The 23,245-nt window shown below is 48.0% G+C and overlaps 1 protein-coding gene across 1 annotated transcript; it reads left to right on the top strand.

The window, feature by feature from the left end:
* The first annotated feature begins 12,701 nt into the window (after positions 1–12,701).
* RBM22 (RNA binding motif protein 22) lies at positions 12,702–22,955 on the top strand. The gene is made up of 11 exons (XM_075541828.1): positions 12,702–12,856; positions 13,236–13,289; positions 14,287–14,316; positions 15,810–15,942; positions 16,845–16,945; positions 17,038–17,210; positions 18,023–18,223; positions 19,174–19,338; positions 20,215–20,303; positions 20,513–20,644; positions 21,421–22,955. Exons 1-11 carry the CDS (start codon positions 12,803–12,805, stop codon positions 21,549–21,551), a joined length of 1,263 nt encoding a protein of 420 aa, XP_075397943.1. The 5' UTR covers positions 12,702–12,802; the 3' UTR covers positions 21,552–22,955.
* The last annotated feature ends 290 nt before the right edge of the window (positions 22,956–23,245 follow it).

Genomic DNA, 23,245 nt, shown 5'->3' with positions numbered 1-23,245 from the left:
CGTGTAGGGAGGTGGAGCTAAGTGAGTCTCAGATGATACCGAGGGATGAAGAGAAATACCTTCTTTTTGTCATAGGTCGAATATTTTCTTACTGCTTTGTATTTTCTACCTAGAATATTCCTCCCTGTATCTGCTCCTCTTCCAGAATTACCTCCTATTGCCATCTCTTTCTACCTCCCCTCCCCCCACCCCCAGATAGGTTCCTAGTCTGTACCTCTGCAGGGCATTTACGTTCATTGTTGTGGATTGAAGGAGCCCTGATGAGCACTGTGGGTTAAATGTTGGGTTTCCAACCCCAAGGTTGGCAGTTCAACCCTCCAGCAGCTCCAAGGGAGGAAGATGATGCCATCTGCTCCCGTAAAGATGGACCACCTTGGGAACCCAGTGCGAGTAGGAATCAACCCTGTGGCTGTGTGTGTGTGTGTGTGTGTGTGTGTGTGAGAGAGAGAGAGAGACACACACACACGCCCCTCCTCCCCCATACCGAATGGCACCCTCCAGGCTTCTCTGCCATCTGTTTCTCCTGTACCCCATCCACTCCAAGGCAGCCTGGATCGCACTGAAAACTCCAGAGCACAGTCACTTGCTCCATAGCAGATGGTAACTTTTTCCTCACGCTCTGGTGCTCAGACATGATAAACAGACTGAAATATAACTCACCGCATGGGATCCAAAGGATTAACTGTAAGAGTTCAATGTAAGTGGCATTCCACAACAAAAATCACAAGATGAAAAGGTGTTTCCTTCTTAGGATTTATTTTGTTTCCTTCTGCTGCCCTCTAGGGGGACGTATTGAGACTGCTACACTTCTAACCTCTAACACTCAATGTTTTCTTTACAGACTGTTTCAGAGCCTTTGGCAGGCAACAGTATACTTTCTGTATTCTATCACATTGTTTCTTTTCCATTTATTTGTTTTGAAGACTACACCTAAGCACCTGATACTAAATTTTCACGGACAGTAGTGATGGAATGGAAAGGTCTCTAGCTGGCAGCACGATGAGGAGAGGAAGCTCCACGTCTGCCTAGGGCCAGAGGGGCAGCCAGCTGGAATGGCCATCACTGGCACTCTCAACAACTAGGAAAAGGCGGATGTTACAAGGCAATCAAATTGCCTGGATTTCAAGCAGGGCCATCTTCCAGGAGAGATGTGATGTTGAGACTAACAGAATGGGAGGAGGAGGTACTGGCTACCATACAAGTACTGTAGGTAGAAAAACTATGAATTAAAAATATATATTGAATATATATATAATTGAATAAATATGAAAAATCAAAGTTTAAAAGCTGTAGCTAAAAAGTAGTACTTAGAAGTAAACATTAAATATGCTTAATCATAAAATAATATCTGAAATCTGAGTATTAAGCATCCAGTAACCTAGGCATAACCAGTGATCAAAACACTTGATCCACCAGAAACACAGATGGAAGGCAGTGTCACTGCTGTTTGTTAGTGGGGTCCTCCAGTTGGTTCCGACCCACGGCAATCCTGTGCACAACAGAAGGGAAAACTGGTCGGCCCTGGACCAGCTTCACAAGTGTCCCCATGCTTGAGAGCCCGTGGTGGCAGCCACTCAGGTGGAATTGATACATGAAAAGTTGCTCAACATCAGTCATCGGAAAATATACATTAACACCATCAAGATACCAAAGCACACCTATTAAAATAGTTTAAATAAATTGGCAATGCTATTTGGAATCAACCCACCACTTGCCTGTCAGTTTGTCTTCCTGTGGAGGCTGGTGTATTGCTGTAAAACTGGGAGCTTTGTCACTGGTATAGATAACACCAGGATCACTGAAAGTGAACAAGTTTCAGCAGAGCTTTCAGATGAAGAACACACAACGAAGGAGTAGATTGTCAACTTTGAAGGAATTAGCCACTGAAAACCTTATGGATAGCATTGAAACCCTGTCGGATGCTGAAGTCGTCATGAATAGAAGCCGAATGCTGACAGTGATAGTGCCGGGCGATGAGCCCCTCGTCAGAGGGCACTCAGACTATGACAGGAGAAGCTGCCTTCTCAGTTGCGCTCACTGGCCACCATGGGGGGACAGAGCAAAGTCTGTAGGAACAAAGCCTTTAGGGTCTCCCCTGCTGCTGGGGCACGACTCAAACTGGGAAGAAACAGTCTACGAGTAATTGGAACTTGGAATGCAAGAAGTATGAGTTGAGGAATGTTGGGAACCATCAAGAATGGAACGGAGCACGTAGAGATTGATGTCCGATGCACTAACAGTCGGAAATGGACTCTTGTTGGCCATTCTGAATCTCGGACAGTCATCTGGTTTATGATGCCGGGAAGGACACAGTCAAGAGAATTGGTGTTGCATTCACTGTCAAAAAGGACATTTCAAGACCTATTTTGAAGTACAATGCTGTCTGTGGTAGGGTTTTATCTATCTCCATTCAAAGATATCCAACCAGTAAGATTACTCACATTTATACACCAACCACTAAAGCAAATGATGAAAATTTGAAGAATTCTACCAACATCTTCAGTCTGAAGATCAAACATGCAATTATAAGTGTCGATTGAATTGTTGGGAACAGAGCAGTGGTTGAAAAATAAGGTCTTGGTGAAGGAATAAAGCTGGATATTGCATGAGAGAATTCTGTATGACCAAAGACTTTTTCTTAATCATTTTATTGGAGGCCCTTACAGCTCTTATAACAATCCATACACCCATGTGTCAAGCACATTTATACATATGTTGCATCATCGTTTTCAGAACATTTTCTTTCTACTTAAGCCCTTGATATTAGTTTATTCTCCCCCTCACTCTCTTACCCTCCCACCCTCATGCACCCCTAAAAATTACAAATTATTATTTTCATGTCTTCTACCAGCCGCTGTCTCCCTTCACCCATGTTTCTATTATTCATCCCCCTTGGGATGGGGTTGTATATCAATCATTGCAATAGGTTTCCCCTTTCGCCTCCCTGTGGTATGAGTTGGGGTGCCAGCCCCCACTACTAATCATGGATTCAATAAGCACAATTGCACGGTTGAGATATATAAATGTTATATTAAAGTCATTGAGAGCATGAGAGATAGAAGAGAGAGTCAAATAATGGAGTCAGACACAATTCATGGCAGCATGCTCACCTCCTGGATGGTCATGATCTTACCAGCCAGGTCCACACACAGTGTGGGCCGAAGGGAGGTGGGGTGGAGACCCGGCAGGAGGCTCGAGGACCGGGCCGGAGGCTGGAGGACCCGCTTACTGCTAACCAAGGGTTATATCTCCTTCGGGGGCATCATTACAGGTCACCACACATCACAGGAAGGGACAGTCTAATAGGCATACACATCATAGAAAGGGGATGTATGATAGGCATAAGCGTGACAGGAAGGGGATGAGCTAGGGGTGTGCCATAGGAATGGAAAGGTCTAGGGGTATACCTATGACGAGAAGGGCCAACCCTAGATTCAAGATGGCAGCCTAGCCTTAGTCATCCTTGGGTTTGACCTCTCTGGGGTCTCCTGCAAGGAAACAACGACTATCCTTCTCAGAAGGGAGTGGGCCCTATTTGCTGTGGGATAGTGGTGACTGCTTGTTCTAGATGACTGATAGCTCTTAGGGAGAATAACCCCTGACCTGCTTCTGATGACCCCAAGTATAAAGTCATTCGCAAGCAGCTAAGTTTGGCACATATTTGGGGCAGACAGCTTGGGAGAAATCCTTCTGTATCCCACACCTCCCCACCTTCCCCCTACCCTCATGGTATTGCTACTTCCATTATTGTTCCTGAGGGGGTTCTCTGTCCTGGATTCCATGTGTCTAGAGCTCTTATCTGTACCAGTGTACAGGCTCTGGTCTAGCCAGATTTGTAAGGTAGAACTGGAGTTATGACAGTGGTGGTAGGGGGCGACTAAAGAACGAAAGGAAAGTTGTATGTTTAGTCGGTGTAAAGACTTTTCCTTTTTTTTTGTTTAAACATTTTATTAGGGGCTCATACAACTCTTATCACAATCCATACATACATCTATTGTGTAAAGCACATCTGTACATTCATTGCCCTCATCATTTTCAAAGCATTTGCTCTTTACTTAAGCCCTTAGCATCAGGTCCTCTCTTTTTTTCCCCTCCCTCCCTGCTCCCCACTCCCTCATGAGCCCTTGATAATTTATAAATTATTATTTTGTCATATCTTGCACTGTCCAACATCTCCCTTTACCCACTTTTCTGTTGTCCGTCCCCCAGGGAGGAGGTCACATGTAGATTCTTATAATCGGTTCCCTCTTTCCAACCCACTCTCCCTCTACCCTCCCAGTATCACCCCTCACACCCCTGGTCCTGAAGGTATCATCCACCCTGGATTCCCTGTGCCTCCAGCTCCTGTTTGCACCAGTGTACAACCTCTGCTCTATCCAGACATTTTTTTAAACAATAACCACGACTATGTACATGATCTTCACCAGACGGAACATATGGAAATCAAATTGACCACATCTGTGGGTAAAGGTGACTGAGAAGTTCATCAGCAGATAAAATCAGGCCAGGGGCTGACTGTGAAACAGACCAACAGTTTCTTATATGTAAGTTCAGGTTAAAGCCATGGAAAATTAAAACAAGTATACAAGTATGAAAGCCAAACTATGACTTGAGTCTCTCCCACTTGAATTTTGAGAACATCTCAAGAACAGACTTGCTGCACTGAACACTAGTGACAGAAGACCCAGTGAGCTGTGGAATGACAGCAAGAGCATCATACATGAAGAAAGCAAGAGGTCATTATAAAGACAGGAAAAAGAGAAAAGATCAAAGTGAGTGTCAGAAGAGACTCTGAAACTTGCTCTTAATTCTAGAGTAGCTAAAGCAAATGGAAGAAATAATGAAGTCAAAGAGTTAAATGGAAACTTTCAAGGGGCAGCTTGAGAAGACAAGGTAAAATATGCAAAAACCTAGAGTCATAAAACCAAACAGGAAGAACTCACTCAGCATATCTGAAACTGAAAGAAGTAAAGAAAAACATCAAGCCTCAAGTTGAAATACTGAAAGATTCTGTGTGTGAAATATTGAATGATACAGGAAGCATCAGAAGAAAATGAAGAGATAACACAGTCACTGTACCCAAAAAGAAAGAGTCAACATTCAACCATTTCAAGAGGTGGCAATGGTACTGAAGGAAGGAGTTCAAGTTGCACTCAAGAGAATTAGCCAAAAACAAAGCTCCAGGAATTGGACTACCGCTTGATATGTCTCAACAAGCCGATGAAGCACTGGAAGCCCTCATTGGTCTATGTTAAGAAACTCGCAAGAAAGCCATTTGGCCAGTTGACTGGAAGAGATCCTTATTTGTACTCCTCCTGAAGAAAGGTGACCCAACAGAATGTTCGAATTATAGAGCAATCTCATTGATGTCACAGGCAAGTACATTTTTACGGAAGATTATACAATCAGGGTTGCAGCCGTACATTGACAAGTAGCTGCCGGAGATTCAGGACAGAGTGAAAAGAGGACGTAGAACAAAGGGTATCAATGCTGAGGGCAGATGGATCTTGGCTGAAAGCAGAAAATGCCAGAACTATGTTTATTTTTGTTTCACTAAGTATGCAAAGGCATTTGGCCGTGTGAATCATAGTGAACTAGCAACAGCCTTAAGAATGAGAACCCCAGGACACTCTACTGTGGTCGTGGGCCACTGTCCACATACTGCACGGCTTAAAGTCAGGAGCGGTGTGCGACAGGCCTGTAGTCTTGCACCACACGTATTCTGTTTGTGTGCAGAGCACATAATCAGAGAAGCTGGACTCATGAAGAAAAATGCAGTATCAGGATTGGAAGGCTTATTAACAATCTGCAATAATATACAGATGACGCATCATGCTTGAAAGTGAGGAGGACTTGAAACACTCACTGATGAAGAATTGCAGCCTTCAGTGTGGATTACAACTCCATGTAAGGAAGACCAAAATCCTCACACCTGGACCACTAGGTAACGACATGGTAAATGGAGAATCCTTGTTTGGGTCCACAATCGGTGCTCATGAAAGCAGCAGTCAACAGATCGGTATACTGCATTGGGTACGCTGGTGCACAAGACCTCTTTAAAGTGTTAGACAGCAGGGTTACTTTGATGACTAAGATGTGCTTGACCCAAGACATGATATTTTAAATTGCCTCAAATGCATGTGAAAGGTGGACACTCACACACCAGAGGGATTCCGCAGAATCCAGCCCAGGAGAGTTGCTCAGAGTGAAATTCAACGCCACTGGATCGCAGGAGGTGCATCATAAAGATAAGTAGGCACAGATCCACGGGGTTTTGAGGGGCTGGGGGCTTTTGGCTTACCTCAGTGGAAGCCGGCTGGGGCTCGACCCTAGTCCAGTTGCTGGATCTGCCCAAGCCTGGACCATTTGGAGCCTGTAGCAGGGCTTGGTCTCAGCACAGCCACAGTTTTTCCCTATCTGCCTCAGGGCAGGAACAGGACTCTTGCGGCTCCACCGGCAGGGATCGGGGTTCATCTACATTGTTGCTTCTGTTTGCATCTCTGCTTTATATTCCTACACAGCCTTGGAGGGCTGCGCAGGGGCTTTTTCAAGGCACAGCCGCAGCCGCAGCCGCGCCGCGTGGTCTGAGCAGGGAATAAACCCAAACCCCCACAGCTCCATAGGCAGGGATCAAGCTTCAGCTACAGGCGGCGTCTGTTAACATCTCTGCTCTCTGTCCCCCCATTTCTCTGGGGGCGGCTCAGCAGTTTTCTTGCGACCCTTCTTGGGGCTCAGCTGCGAACTACCGCGGGGCTTGGGGCAGGGAGTAAGCCCTTGTAGATCCACAGGCAGGGAGTAGGACTCAGCTACATAGTTCCTTTTGCTTCCCTCGCTTCCCTGTACCCCTGCACAGTCTAGTCTCACTTTTTGATTTTTCTCACCCCCCTTGTTCCTGCCCTGCTCTCTCACACTCCATTGGGGACTTACGGGGCACTCCCATTGCCCTAGGGCATTTGCCCCTGGGTCACACCCAGCTAGGTGAGCTCCACCCTGCATAGATAGCCCAAGGCTAGGGTAAGGCCTGCTTGCTCTCCAGGGGCTACTCCTCAGACTTCTCACCAGGGAGTTCCTGCCTGTGTACCTGGGGACATAAGGCAGCTCAGCCAACACTTATCAATATTCAAACCAATAGCGGGAACTTCAGCCCAGCCTCTGCAACACTGGTGCAGGCAGTCGATCTGCCATCTGGGGCACTCCCCTGAGAGGGAAGCCACAGGAAGATAAAGTGGTAGGTTAATCCCATAGCAAAATCAGTTGTAGGCAGATCGAAGAAGAATTCCTATAAGTCTTCCAGAGAGAGACTAGAAAATGGCACCTGGTCCCTCAAAAACAACTCAACACAAACAGCCATCACCCCCAATGACCTCAACGAAAAAACAGGAGAAACAAAACGCAAAGGAAGATGTCCTGAACATAACAACAAACATAGAAGAAGCAGACATTGAGATGCCATACAAAGAAGCTCTCAGAATGGTGCTTGGAGCGATGCAGAATATGAGTGAAACACTACAGAAAAAGGATGAAATGATAGAGAAGATAAAAGACATATACCAAAGGAAAATACAGGAGCTTAAGGAGCAGGTAACGAAAAACAATAGCAGAATCATGTTCCTTGATAATCGATTGGAGGAATCAGAGAACCGCATCAGTGTCGTGGAGGACAGCCAAGCAGACTTTAATAAACGTGAACAAAAATCTAATAAGAGCATCAGAGAAGCCGAAGAAAACCTAAGAGCTATGTCTGATGCTATGAAGCGGAACAACATTAGAATTATTGGCCTACCGGAGGAAGACACAACAAAGAAGTCATCTGCAACAGTAGCGAGAGAATTCTTGGAGGAAAACTTCCCCAGCCTAATGAATGAAAACCAAGCAACCATCCAGGAGGCTGAAAGAACACCAGCACGACGGGACCCCAAGAAGAAATCACCAAGGCACATAATAGTTAAACTTTCAAACTTTGAGGAAAAGGAGAAAATCATGAGAGCAGCTAGGGAAAAGCAAGCAATCACATATAAAGGTTCCCACATAAGGATATGCTCAGACCTATCAGCAGAAACTATGAAAAAAAGGAGAGAGTGGAGTAACATATTCCAAAAATTGAAAGAAAACAACGCAAATCCAAGAATACTCTACCCAGCCAAATTATCGATCAAGATCGATGGAGAAGTAAAAGTCTTCCCAGACAAGGAAAAACTCAAAAAATACGTTACAACAAACCCAGCATTACAAAAGATCCTCGCCGACTCAGTATGGGCAGAAGAACAACACTCACCAAGCGCTAATAAGAGACCAACACATAGAACAACTTCACCCAGAGCACAACAAAGAGAAAACAGACCCCAAGATAGCAATGGCTTAAGGATGGAAAGAAGTCAAGAATGATACACACACAAAACACACACTAATGAGAAAGGAAAGTAGGAAAACTCCCAACACAAAAAGAATAAAATGGCATCACAGAGTCCGCACATGGAGATAATTAAGTCTAGTTTTCGTGCATGTTAGTGACTCCACAGGTCTGTCTGAATAGGACAGGCTGGATGAACTATCTGGAGGAAAAACAACGGGACCAACAGTTCCGGGGGGACTTGGGGTGGGGGGGGGAAGGGGGGTAAGGAAGTGGTGTTAACAAACCCAGGGACAAGGGAAAAACATGGGACCCCAAATGGTAGAGAAGGGGGAGTGGCAGGCCTGGTGGGAAATGATCAAGGGTAAGGTTGCTTAGAGAAGAGGTATACTCTAGCCCAGGTGGCGATGAAGCATGGTAGTAGGGCAGGAGGAAAGTCAAGGGAGATGGAGGAAAGAGCTAGGAGTCAAAGGGCATTCATGGAGGTCTAGACAAAGACATGTACATGCAAATATATATAGGAGGATGGGGAAATAGATCTATGTGTCTATATTTATAGGTCAAGTATTAAGGTGGCGGAAGGACCTTGGGCCTCTACTCAAACACTCCCTCAATGCATGAATACCTTCTTTTATTAAATTGGAACTCTATGATGCTCACTCTCCCGACACAATGGCTGGAGCCAAAATGGGTGAACAAGTAAATGTGGTGAAGAAAGCTGATGGTGCCTGGCTATCAAAAGAGATAGTGACTGGGGTCTTAAAGGCTTGAAGATAAACAAGCGGCCATCTAGCTCAGAAGCAACAAAGTCCACATGGAAGAACACACCAGCCTGTGTGATCGAGTGGTCCCAAAGGGATCAGTTACCAGGCATCAAAGAACAAAAATATCATCATTGACTGCACACCTCCATGATAGGATCGCTGAAGACAAATGGGTGCATAAGCAAATGTGGTGAAGAAAGCTGATGGTGCCCGGCTATCAAAAGAGATAGTGTCTGGGGTCTTAAAGGCTTGAAGGCGAACAAGCAGCCATCTAGCTCAGAAGCAAATAAGCCCACATGGAAGAATTACACTGGCCAGTGCGATCACGAGGTGCCCAAGGGACCAGGTATAAGGCATCATGCAAAAAAAAAAAAAGATATAAGTGTGTGAATGTATGTGTATATGTATATATGTATATATATATATATATCATATTAAATGAAGGGGGAAGTGCAGAGTGGAGACCCAAGGCCCAAGTGTCTGCCAATGGAGATCCCCTCATAGAGGGGTTTAGGAGAGGAGATGGGTTAATTAGGGTGTGAGGTAGTATCGATGAAGAACACAGCTTTCCCCCAGATCCTGGATGCTTCCTCCCCCCAACTACCATGATCCGAATTCTACCTTGCAGGGCTGGATAGGACAGAGGCTGTACACTGGTACATTTGAGGGCTGGAGGTACAGGGAATCCAGGGTGGATGATACCTTCAGGACCAAGGGTGTGAGGGACGATGCTGGGAGAGTGGAGGGTGAGTGGGTTGGAAAGGGGGAACTGATTACAAGGATCCACATGTGACCTCTTCCCTGGGAGAGGGACAGCAGAGAAGGGGGGAAGGGAGACTCTGGATAGGGCAAGATATGACAAAATAACAATGTATAAATTACCAAGGGCACATGAGGGAGGGGGGAATGAGGAGGGAGGGGAAAAAAAAAAGAGGACCTGATGCAAGGGGCTTAAGTGGAGAGCAAATGCCTTGAGAATGATTGGGGCAGGGAATGTATGGATGTGCTTTATACAATTGATGTATGTATATGTATGGATTGTGCTAAGAGTTGTATGAGTCCCTAATAAAATGTAAAAGAAGAAAAGAGAAAAAAATGATTAGGGCAAAGACTGTACAGATGTGCTTTATACAATTGATGTATGTATATGTATGAACTGTGAAAAGAATTGTATGAGCCCCAATAAATTGTTAAAATAAAAAAAAGAAAGGTGGACACTGAGTGAGGAAGACCAAGGAAGAATAGATGCATTTGAATTGTGGTCCTGGAGAAAGAGTGAAAAGTACCATGAACTGCCAAAAGAACAAGCAAATCTGCCTTGGAAGAAATCACAATATTCCTTAGAGTCAAGGGTGGAGATTTTGTGTCACATACTTTGGACATGCTATCAAAAGAAAGCAGACTCTAGAGAAGGCAGCATGCTTGGTACAGCAGAGGGGCAATGAAAATGAGGGAAGCCCTTGAGAAGATGATTGACACTATAGTTAGCTGCAACAATGGGCTCAAACGAGAACAATGGTGAGGGCCAGGCCATGTTGCATTCTGTTGTACGTGAAGTTGCAGTCAGACTGACTTAACTGCACTTAACATTTGGATTCAATTGGATCTCTCCGTACATTACTGATTGTGATACTTAGATTTTATGTTAGCTTGATTGTACCAGGATTTTCAGTGGTTTGGCAGTCAATCCCCATGATGTGACCTACCACATTTTAATCAACTCCATCATGGGATCTTCCAAGAGCAGTCACATCAGTTGCAAAAGACTAGGGTGGGATGAAACACCCTTAACACAGTTCTGTGGCAGTAGAAAGGAAGTTTTCTCAGGGGTGTGGCCCACTTCCTATGTAAGTGGACATTGTGGAAAAGCTTGCTTTCCTTTATGCTGGGCTGGATCTTGCATCTGGTTCACCCACCTCTGGTTCTTTGGACTTGAGCTTGCAGCTTGTGATATTGGCTGCTGTCAATCCTTGGAGTCTTCAGTGGCCTTTCCTTGGGTTCATTAGTCTATGCAGCCGCAAGCCTGTTGCCTTCCTGCCGATTCTGTTTTCATCAGCCCCCATCCAGCCTAGTATTTGATCCATGAACTTGAAACCTGCCGTAACTTGGACTTGCCAACTTCTACAATATTCTTTGCCACAATTCAGTGATCATCAACTAGTCAATGGACATTTTTTTAAAATTAAGTGGTACATTGTGTTAGTCTGGGTAGACTAGAGAAACAAATCCATGGACACACGTGTATAAGAAAGAGATTTATATACAAGAGCAATTGAACATTGAGAAAACATCTCAGTCCAGGTCAAGTCCATAAATCCGATATTAGCCCATACTTCCTATATCAATCTATAAAGTCCCCTTCAGACTCACAAAACGCATGCAATGACACAGAATACAGATGATCACAGGCCAGTTGGTAGAACGTCTTTGGATCCAGTGTCATTGGAACTATCTCAGCGCTGGCAGGGGTCTCTCTGTGGCTTCTCCCGCTTCAGAGGTCCATGTGGCTTGTCTTCTGCATTGTCTCCAGGGAGTGGCAGAGAGAGTGTCTTCCACCTCCAAGGAGGAAGTACCAGATTTCCCAGAATTCTCAGGAGAAGGCCAATCCTACAGAGAAGTCTGATTGGCTATCTCCAGATTGACAGCCTAGACTCCACCCCTACACTCTTAATCCTTAAACTGACACCAGATTAGGTGACTACATACATACATCCATACAGAATTCCACTCAAGAACAAAAAGTAATAAATTACTGAAACATGTAACAATGTGGATGAATCTCCAACAAGCTAAATAAAAGAAGTCGGACTCAAAAAAACTGTAAGAGATTCCATTTTTGTGCGTTCTGGTAAAGGCAAAATGATGGGGAGAACACAGATCAGTGACTGCCAAGGGCTGGACTGCGGGTGGGAAGAAAGGGATTGACTACTGCCTTCGGAGTAATTTGGGGTGGGGTGGGGTGATGGAACGGTTCTACCTTGATTTAATGACCGTGTGTTAAAAATTCATACTTACACAACTAAAAAGGCTAAAAGTTTACAGTATGCAAACCATACCTTAAATAAACCTCTTTTTTAAAAAAGAGCAATTTAAACAAATGTTAAACCCACTGCCATGGGTTTAACTCTTACATCAAGAAGACCCAAATGGAGTTAGTTTCCCCTGTAATTGAGTGGATTCTGACTCACAGCGACCCTACAGGGCAGGTAAAGTTGCTTCTGTGGCATTCTGAGACTGTTGGGGAGTAGAAAGCCTCTGTTTCCTCCAGCGAAGCAGCTGGTGGTTTCAAACTGCTGACCTTGGAGAATTCCACCTATAAGCCAGCGTTTGGCACAAGCGCTCAGTGAGAGCTAACGCTTTCCATGCCGGCGCCTCACTCATTGCTTGTTCTTTTGTTCTCTCGCCCCATTTTGGAACAAGCCCACCGCGCTGCGGCTCTTCACCGCAAGTAGCAACAAACTCCGCGCCACCAGGGCCCGGAGGAGAAGCCTCCAGGCTTCCGTACTCGGGGACGCCGACCGCGCCGCGAAACGACGGCGCGGGGAGTGACGTCACGACGCAGCGGGCCCGCCCCGCGCGCGCGCTGGGCGCAGAAAGAAAACGTCGACGGGGCCGGCCTGGGCGCGACGAGCTTGTGGCGGTCCTCGCTTCCGCCTCGGGAGCCGCCGCTGCTGCCAGACGCCCCAAGATGGCGACGTCTCTGGGTTCCAACACCTACAACAGGCAGAACTGGGAGGATGCGGTGAGTGCGCTGGCCGCGGAGGGACCCAGGCGAAGGGGGAGCCGCCCCGCGCGGGCAGCGGGCGACCCTGCAGAGCAGCCGGCTGCGCGGCCCGGCCCGGCGGGAACTGGAGGCTGGGCGGGCGGCCCGCGGACGGGCTCGGAGGGCAGGGGCATCGCCGGGCCCGCGGTCCACCCTCCGGCCGTCCCTGGGCCCGCCAGCCGCCCGGGCTGCCGCTCTCTTCCCCCGCCGCCAGCCCGTGGTGCAGCCAGCGCCCTTCCCGCCGCGGGACCGGGCCGCCACCCTCGATTCCACCCCCCAGCGCGGTCCCCCGTCAGTGCGGCGGGGATGGCAGGGTCTTGGGAACCTGGCCTTCAACCAGACTTCTTATTGCCCCCAGGACTTCCCCATTCTGTGCCAGACGTGTCTTGGAGAAAACCCCTATATCCGAATGGTGAGTGGTCCGTGTGAGATGGGGGGGGACTCCCGTCGTGTCGGTGTGACGCGTGCTGGAGGGGGTGCCTCCGTACTGGCCCTGAGTGCAAGCCGCTTTGCAAAGGCATGTCATGCTTACTCTTCCACTGGGAACCCAGCAACAATCCTGTCTTGCTGGAGTCGAAACATCAGCCTGTATTTGCTGTTCTTTGACCCAGAAATAGGTATATTGACCCGCGGCCCAAAGAATGTCAGTGTCTTTTCAAAAAGCAAGTGAAGGATCACGTTGGTCGGACTCCAGAGGCCTTAGCAGGTTAAGGAGAACCAGGATCAGAATCAGGGTTTCCTGACTTCCAGCCCATGTGCCTTTGGCCATTGCCCCATTGGACGTGGGTGGGTGGGATGCCTTGGGGACAAGGGTGAAGCAAGCTGCCACAGTCCGTATCAATAAGGGAAAAATTTAGAGGTGGTTAACATGTAATCATTAGACCACAGATGATCTGTTGACTTGTGATCAGTCTCAGAAGACATATTAGTATTGTGTTCGAGGTGCGTGAAGAGCTCTATGGGAACAGAGGTTTGTGACACACGGTCTCAGCACAGGGTGAGTCTGTAGTAACTGCTTTCTGACCAACATTGTTAGACGAGGTGGTCATGGCGGCATCTCCCTCATGTCAGCCAGCAATGGATCTGAAGGCTGATCTGTAGAGTGATGGTTTTTTGGAAACACACCCACAGGGTAGATCTATAGGTTTCTTTTGAGATTATAGCACTTGGCAAAGTGGATTATCCCGGGTGCTCCAAGTTGTGGATTAGTGGAATGAAAAGATAATGGAGTTTTCTCTGTAACTTTTTGAATCTCCTTGTATCCCACCCCCGCCCCAAGAGGAATCTTTTTTTTCTTTAGGATGCAAGGGTCTGTGCAGGTGTGTTTGGGGTTGATTCTAAGGTGGGGAAGGAGTGGCCAGCTGATAGTGTTACTTTTTTCTGTTAACGCCCCTTCCTTATTCTTTCAGACCAAAGAGAAGTACGGCAAAGAATGCAAGGTAAGTAGTCCATTAAAGAGTATATTAAAAGTAAATGAAGGAATGCTGGTGACAGCACTGGTTAAGCACTCTGAAAGACACCACCCCCACCCCCAGCTATTCTGTGTGAACAGAGGCCTGGAAATCCTGATCTGCAAGCAGCCTAGAGACTGTGGCCGTTTGCCCTAGGCAGTCTTAGAGGGTCGCTCAGACTTGTAATGAAAGAGCCCTGGTAGTGCAGTAGGTTCAGCATCGGGCTGCTGACTGTGTTCAAGTTCACCAGTTGGTCCTCGGAAGAAATATGAGGCCCTCTGCTTCTGCAGCGATTCACACGCTCTCTGCAACCATATTGCAACTGAGCTGACAGCTGTCGATTGAACTGTACACGTCAGAGGACACAACTTGCACACAATGAGAGTGAGCGTCAGTGCCACCTCGTGCTCACAAGTCACTGATGCGCTCGCTGATGGCACTGGTTATTGTGGGAGGTACGGAAAGAAACAGTCCTTTGATGTCAATGCTGTTTGGTGTGCGCGCACCTTCCTCTTAGTTCAGGTTCCGACACATCAATGCATATGTTCTCCTTTTGCTCTCGGGCCAGTATTGCTAGTGTGGGCCAGCCAGTGGACTGTGCCAGTGTCTGTTTTTGTTTCTCACTTCTGTATTGTGAATTAGGTGGAGAGCAGATCGTCGGGTTTGCACCGAGCAGCTCCCCACACCTCTCGTTGCCTTGCCCTCGTTGCTGCATTTCCCTCCTCTCTGTTGGGTACCACCTTCCCTTTCATCTGGTTGAACCCCTGTCTGCCTGCTAGCCTATGGTTTCCCTGGGCATCTTCAGAGTCTGTTTCCTGTCATGTGAAAACCCTCTCATTTAAAAAAAAAAACATCAAATGTATGATCATACACATGAACGTTTCAGCTGAGGGGGAGATCATTGGGTCACATATCCATGGCAGTTAATTCTTAGGGACGGAGGCTTTTTGAGTGTCACATTTCTGTTGTGTGGATTTTTAACTACTGGGGAGAAAAAGCTCACTGCCATTGAGTCACTTATGACTCTTGTGGCCTTATCGGTTAGAGTACAATTACCCCTTTGTGTTTCCGAGACTACATTTTTACGGGAGCTGACAGCCTCAACTTTCTCCCAAGAAATGACTAGGAGGTTCAAACTGCTGACCATGCAGTAAGCTGCCCACCTCTACCCGCTACATCACCAAGGCTCTGTACCTACGAGGAACCAAAACCCAAACTCACTGCCATGGAGATAAGGCTAATGTGCAGCGACTCCTTTGTGGGTTTCCAAGACTGTAACTGTTTATGGGAGTAGAAAGCTGAGTCTCCTGCAGCTACTGGGGAGGGGGGTTGTGACTAGGGTAGAGCCTTAGATCACATTGAGACTAGGTGATTGATGTGGACTCTTCCAAATCCCGAGCTCAGGAATCTTTCTTCAGACCCTCTCTTGTGGCGTTGTGCGGCGGGACCTTCACCCCTGGGGCGCTTGCTTGCTGTTGCAGATCTGTGCCAGGCCTTTCACAGTGTTCCGGTGGTGCCCTGGAGTCCGAATGCGCTTCAAGAAGACAGAGGTGTGCCAGACCTGCAGCAAACTGAAAAACGTCTGCCAGACCTGCCTGTTGGACCTGGAATATGGTGCGTGTGCCTGCCAGCTAGACTGGAGCGTACGGGGCTCCGGGCCCAGACAACAACGCAGTCTCTTGTTCCCACTTCTCACCCTCTCACGGTCATCGGCTTTTCCCAGAAGGAAACCAGGCGACGCCATTCTCAAAGTCCGGAATAGCTGTAGGAACTTAAGAAAAGGGTGGGAATTAATGAGTGTCATCCTAACCTCCCCCATCTATGAGTGGACTTCCAAGAGTTTGTGGGAAAACTGAATTGAATGGTGATGGAATTTTTCCACAACCTTTTTGGAACACCCTCATGTATGTGAGATTGGGGCCATTTCATAGAGCAGAGGCTCTGTAGCCATATGAGCTGATGGGACCAAGTCTTAGGGCACACATGTAATGCAGCCTCTGGCGCTGGAGCGAGTGGTGCAAGAGACCGTGTAGCGAGTCCCTGGGTCGCGAACATCACACGCACGGACAACTCTTACTTGCCCTTAGTGTTTTGTAACTTTGCTCACATTTTGAAACAATTATTGTAATCACCTCCACTTGCTGGGCAGGTTTTAAGAATTAAAAAGCTTCGAACCTTGTGCTAAATACTGCGACTGAGCTGATTCCAACACATAGCGACCCCATAGGACAGCGTGGAACTGCCTCATTGTGTGTCTGAGACTTAAACACCCTTATGGGAGCAGAAAACCTCAACTTTTCCTGAGGAGTAACTGATGGATCCGAACGGCTGACCTTGTGATGAGCTCAGCGCATATCCCACTATGCTACCGGGATTTCTGCTGCGCTGCTCCTGTTCCAACTTAGCTGTAAACTGGACTTCAAGCGCACTTAGGAACGGAGCTGGTTAGAAACCAGGGACTGTCTGAATAGACATGTTTTCAGTATACTCTTGTCCCTTCTCTCTTCTCATATCAGGGCTGCCCATCCAGGTTCGTGACGCCGGATTGTCTTTTAAAGATGATATGCCAAAATCAGATGTCAACAAAGAATACTACACGCAGAACATGGAGCGAGAGGTACGCTGCCCTTTCTCTGTGGTGCTTGTGTTGGATGCGAGCATGCGAGGGAATTGACGGGCGTCTCTTTTGAATTTGTCCTTCCTGTCTAGATTTCTAACTCCGATGGGACACGTCCAGTTGGCATGCTGGGGAAAGCGACATCCACCAGTGATATGCTGCTCAAACTGGCCCGCACCACACCCTACTACAAGAGGAACCGGCCCCACATTTGCTCCTTCTGGGTGAAAGGCGAGTGCAAGAGAGGAGAGGAGTGTCCCTACAGGTAAGAGCCGAGCTGTGTCTGCATTGTTTGCTTCCCGGGGAAGCAGGAGATGCCAGCTCACACTGTCCCTGCTGTACAGTGAGACCGCTGCTATGTCCTTTCTTAGCAGACTTGTCCGTAGACCAGCAAGTGATGGCTTACCTGTTCAGTGAGCCTCGGCCACTACGATGCTGTGCCACCTAATGGAGGCGCTGAGCCTACAAGTTCCTACCTGCAGTGCGACTCTAGACTGTCAGGTGTAAATGACTTGGCTCCCAGTGTGCGGGCAGTCAGGTTAGGCCAGACTCCTGAAGGAGGAGGGAGTAACTGTAACTTGGAATTTGGTTAACGCTTAGCCCGAAACATTTCTCCCCTAGATCGAATATTACACGTGGGGGCTTTAAAAGGCTCTCGGAAAAATGGAATGAAAAAGCCATGGGGTTTTTCAGTGAACAAGCAGAAGTCCCTATGTCTGTCTTTTTGATCAGATTCTTGATAGACTACAAGATGGCTTAAAGGCGGTTAACCACGTGTCTCCTTGTGTTGTGGAATACATTGCGCTAAAGGCACGTTTCCTATGAAAGCGCTGGCACCTTGGCTGATTGTCCAGATAGCTTCTGGGAGGCGAGTTTATTCTTGTTTGATAGGACCCCTTATTTCGATAGTAATCTTAGTGGCTATTTTGATCATCTTTTTGGTATGACTGGTTTCTAGTTCAAAAGTCTTTTCAGGGTATACATTTGAGAGTAATATTACAGCTCCTATTGGATGATAAGTTGTTTTAAAAATTCCCTTTGTCTTCCCTGTACACATTGTTTGCTCCTGCTCCGTAGACATGAGAAGCCTACAGATCCAGACGACCCCCTTGCTGATCAGAACATCAAGGACCGCTATTACGGCGTCAACGACCCCGTGGCCGACAAGCTTCTAAAGCGGGCGTCGACCATGCCCCGTCTGGACCCGCCAGAGGACAAGACCATCACCACGCTGTATGTCGGAGGTCTAGGCGACACCATTACTGAAACAGACCTAAGGTGTGTGGTGGCAACACTTTGGGGAGCTCTTTTAATGTCCCTGGAATCGCTTTTGACAGAGACACTGGCGGGCCTGGTAATGGTACACAGAGGCTGTTTTTCCTCAGGCTCTGTCGTGCTGGCTAGAATTGGCACAGAATTGTTGGTTCTGTTGTCAGAGTAGTCGTGTGGATCGGTGTGCACGCCGTCCTTGCATTTGATGATAGTGACGCCGGGTTCTGATGGGTCGGGTAAACCTTAGAAGTTTTAAAGGGGGGCCCATGTCTAAGTATGGGTGCGCAAGGGACGGCGGGGAACTGTGGGATTATAAAATTTAGTGTTGAAACGGCTAGTTTTAAAAGAGGCTGCTGTTTGGTCAATTTGTATCCTGTTTCTGTTGAAGAGGTATCTAGGCAGATCTCCTTTCCTCCTTGGGAAAGGTCCTGAGATAATCGACAGCCCCTTTTGCTCCCATTGTACTTTTTTCTCTCATTAGGCAGTACCCACAGCGGGGTAAGATCTTTAGGCAGGAAGAAGTCCTGATGGCACAGTGGTTAGGCCACCTGGTTGCCAACCAAAAAGGTTGGTAGTTCGAATCTACCAGTGGCTTCCAGGGAGAAAGATGTAGCAGTCTGCTTCCAGAAAGGTTCATGGCCCTGGAAACACTTTGGGCTATTAGACACTGCTCTGTGAGGATGGTGAGGACCGGGCAGTGTTGTATCTCTTTCAGTGGGTTGCGATGAGTCAGAACCAACATGATAGCACCGGACAACAACCGTTTCCTAAGCGGTTGCTGGAAGTCTTGAAATAGACTGGGTAGTTTTTGGTGCTGTTTTGATTTTTAGTTAGACAAGTAACTTGGGGGTCTACCTGCCTGCTGGGGAGTTGGGGAAAGAGTTACACATTCACTGTGTCCATCTCAGGAATGCCTGTATATTACTGACTCTTGCTTTTCTCTGATCGCCTCCTAGAAATCACTTCTACCAGTTTGGAGAGATCCGGACGGTCACTGTCGTTCAGAGGCAGCAGTGTGCCTTCATTCAGTTCGCCACCAGGCAGGCCGCAGAGGTGGCTGCTGAGAAGTCCTTTAATAAGCTGATTGTCAATGGCCGCAGACTCAACGTGAAGTGGGGCAGGTGAGACCTAGACCTGTTTAATGGACTTTACTGACTTTCATTTTCTAGGGCTTGGTACACATTTAGCAAAGAGGTTTCTATGAATAGGCTCTCTAAAAAGAACTTGTTAAAACTCTCCGTCTTAGAGTTAGTGTCGTAGGTTACGTGTTGGGCTGCTCACCCCAAGGGCAGCAGTTTGAAACCACCAGCCTCCACAGGAGAAGGGAGGCTTCCTGCTGTCATCAAGAGGTACGGTCTCGGAAACCCACGGGGGCACGTCTGCCTTGCCCTATCAGGACTCGACTTAATAGCAGTGAGACATCATTCCTAGCGATGCTTTGAAAAGGTTTCCAGTATCCTTTGTGGATAATGTATGAAACCGTCTTTTGTAACCATCTGGTGTAGTTAAAAGTATTCTGTTAAGAAGTAGAAAGCAGATTTGTGTATTTTCAAATGAATTAAAGCTAGCTGGTACTCTGTGGAGAGGTTGATTGTCCAGTGGAGGTGCTAAACAGGATCACTAGTGTAAGTTTCAAAGTGCAGGCTGCTTGCAAGAGACACAGGACAAACTGCTCTGGGATTTGGAAGGGCAAGTGGGTTTCCAGCCTGGAGCCTGGCAGGAGACTTCCTGGTGGCGGTGCTTTCTCTCTGCCGAGCACGGTGCTGCACCCCGACAGGCTGCCTTTTCTAGAGCTCACTCACAATAGTGCTGGCAAGTATGTTTGGAAGGCTTGGCCTCCTGGCTTCAAACTCTTCATCTCTCCCTCTGCCCGGTAGCTTGTATGGGGAGAGAATGTTAGGTGAGGAGAAAGCAAAATGTGCAGGTGCCTCTGGAGGGCAGAGAGGAGAGGCGTGAGACAGGTGGATAAAGTGCTGATGGTGGGTGACTGTCCCTAGATCCCAAGCTGCCCGAGGAAAAGAAAAGGAGAAGGACGGAACCACAGACTCCGGCATCAAGCTTGAGCCCGTGCCCGGGCTGCCAGGCGGTGAGTGCCGACTTCTGCGGGCCCCACAGCTTGCCCACTTGCAGTGCTCCCTCTGCCCTGAACGTGTGCATTTCCTCTGCACACAGCTGAGAGGTGGAAGCTCCCTCGGCAGCCCGTTCCCCCAGCAGGACCGTGGAGGGTCTCAAGGAGGGAGGCGCAGTGAGGCATGCATGAAGTGGCCTCCTCTCTACCCGTTTTCTTTCCTGCAGCTCTGCCCCCGCCTCCTGCAGCTGAAGAAGAAGCTTCTGCCAACTACTTCAACCTACCTCCGAGCGGTCCTCCAGCTGTGGTCAACATCGCCCTGCCTCCGCCCCCTGGCATCGCCCCGCCCCCGCCCCCAGGTAACCTCCAGCCTCCTTCTTAGTAAGCAGATGGAACTTCCTTAGCCCACAGAGAACCTCTCCATCCAGTCTAGTCCATCTGAATTCTCTGGATTTGTCCTGGAAGAATCTTTCCGTTGAAGGAGCTCTTGTTAAACTGAGAGCTATTGTATAGTGAGAGCAGGCGCGGCTGACGGACGGCACTTAAACCCAGCAAGCTAAACCCAGACTGACGCTGTAGGGCGTTCTTCCTCCAGCCGCAGCAGTGAGCGCGACATTTCACCTTTGCTTGGAGGCCTTAATACAGAAAAGTTGTCAGGTGAAGCCAGCTGTGTGCTCACACCCTGATTAGCAGGCTGACCTTTGGGTAGCGTGGTCCGAGGGGATGTCCGTGACAGTAAATAGGCTCCGTCAGTCCTGAGTAGCTGCCTCCTGTGCTCCCGGTGGCAGAGTTCCCATACTCCTGGGAGAAAGCCCTGGATTCTGCACGCGCTCCAGTCTGGTGTAGGACACTGAGCGTAAGGATACCAGGGCCTGGCCGCCAGCCTGACTTCTTCCGTACCGCCTAAGTCCAGTGAGTCCTGCTTCTTCCTGGCGGGGTCTGGTGTGTATGGAGACATACGAGGAGGTGCCTTGAGTCCTGGAGACCCGGAAAGTAGCACCGTCAAAGCCGTGTGTGAGCTGATGCTCTGTTCTTCTGCCCCCTGTGGAGGGGCTGTCTGTGTAGGTGGTTCCTTCCTTAGGGAAACTCTTGGGTTTCTGTAAGCCTGACCCCCCCCTCTCTTCTCTTCCTGCAGGGTTTGGGCCACACATGTTCCACCCCATGGGACCACCCCCTCCTTTCATGAGGGCTCCAGGACCAATCCACTACCCTTCTCAGGACCCACAGCGGATGGGGGCCCACGCCGGCAAGCACAGCAGTCCCTAGCACACCGGTGCCACGCTAGCAAACTCCAGGAATGGGTCTTGGATTAAAGCTATCTTTTCCGTCTTTGTAGTCTCCCTGGTAGCTGAATGTGTTCAGATGTGGGGCAGGCAGAACTGCAGCCGGCCTCTCATGTTGAAGGACGGATGGACCTCTAATTAGCCGGAGCAGTCAGGCCGTTGCTCTCACATTGCTAACGAGATCTAATGACTGCCCCCAGCTGTGTGGGGAGCGCTGGGCGTTATTATCCCAACGACACGTTCCTTTTTTACCTTTTTCGGGGTGGGGGGAGGGCTTGACCTGCAGTCCAAAACAAAAACAGCTTTTGTCCATTTTTCTGTCCGTTGGGTATTTTCCTATTTCTTACCTAAGAAAGATAACCAGGACTAATCATTGTGGAGACCTGAGCAGGACTTGACTCTTCCAAAGTCACCCCTTGGAAAGAGACCAGCAGCCGGGGTCTCCTCTTCCTCATTGCTACAAGAACTCTGGCTGTGCTTTGACTCCTCTGTGCCGCCAACCACAAATAAAGAGGACGGGACCTGATACGCTTCCAAATCATAAGGAAATCCAGATTCTGGGGTGCTGGGTATGACCAGAGCAGCCCGGTGTCTGGAATCAAAATTATTTACCACACCTGTGAGACAAACAGGCTTGGCGTGTTTGTGTGTGTGCCTGGGAGCCCCAACTCGGCCGGGACTCTGATCTGAAGCATTCACCTTGGTGTGTCTTCCCTGTGCTGTGTGTCGTGCAGGGGCGGGCGGTCTGATGGTAGAGCCTTTGGATAGAACTGAGTTGTAGAGGGTCAAGGAAATGTAATGTGTTTCATTTTGTTTTAAAATAATTAAAACGGGTCAGTTTTCCAAATGTTCTAGATCTGTTTTCTTCATTCGTAGGTGGAAATGGGAAACAAGTTATATATAAATGCAAGTTTCTGAAAGACTAGACTTTTCTGTCTTTTATCTCCGTATTCATTCCATACTGATTAAAGACTGGCCCAGGCCTTTTTCAGGACCTTTGTCAAAGGTTGCCGTGAGGCTGAAGTACGAGCTCATAGAAGATAGTTCCTGCGAAGCCCAGCACGTGCTGTATGACCAACGTTCGCTTCGAAAAGAGCCTCCTGCAAGTCCTTTTGAAGGGAGCAGGTCAAAGGTGTGTACAGCTCCACCTTCCGGGGACCAGGGTCATGGCACTCTTAGGACAATGGGGACTAAAGAAATGTAGCTGACTGAACAGGGCCCCTGTTTGACTCTTGGGGTTTTTTTTCTAGAGCAGCGGTTCTCAACCTGTGGGTCTCGACCCCTTCGCGAGTCGAACAACCCTTTCTCACAGGGGTTGCCTAAAACCATGGGAAGACATGAACATTTGACAATATATAATTACATATTCTTCTGTGATTAATCACTATGCTTTAATTGTGTTCAATTTGTAACAATGAAAATACATCCTGAATATCAGATATTTACATTATTCATAACAGCAAATCTACAGTTAGAAAGTAGCAATGAAAATAATGTTATGGTTGGGGGTCACAACATGAGGAGCTGTCTGAAAGGGTCACAGCATTAGGAAGGCTTAGACCCACTGCTCAGAGGGCTTTACACTCCACGATTTATTAAAGTTCATGCAGGGAACTGCATCTTATTTCGAGTGCTGTCAGTGGTGAAGCAAGACAGCTTACATCCCTGATGGTTGTT

Source organism: Tenrec ecaudatus, chromosome 2 (genome assembly GCF_050624435.1).
Source record: "Tenrec ecaudatus isolate mTenEca1 chromosome 2, mTenEca1.hap1, whole genome shotgun sequence".
NCBI lineage: Eukaryota > Metazoa > Chordata > Mammalia > Afrosoricida > Tenrecidae > Tenrec > Tenrec ecaudatus.
Note: the sequence above shows the minus strand (reverse complement) of the source record. Positions and strands in the feature narration are given on the sequence as shown.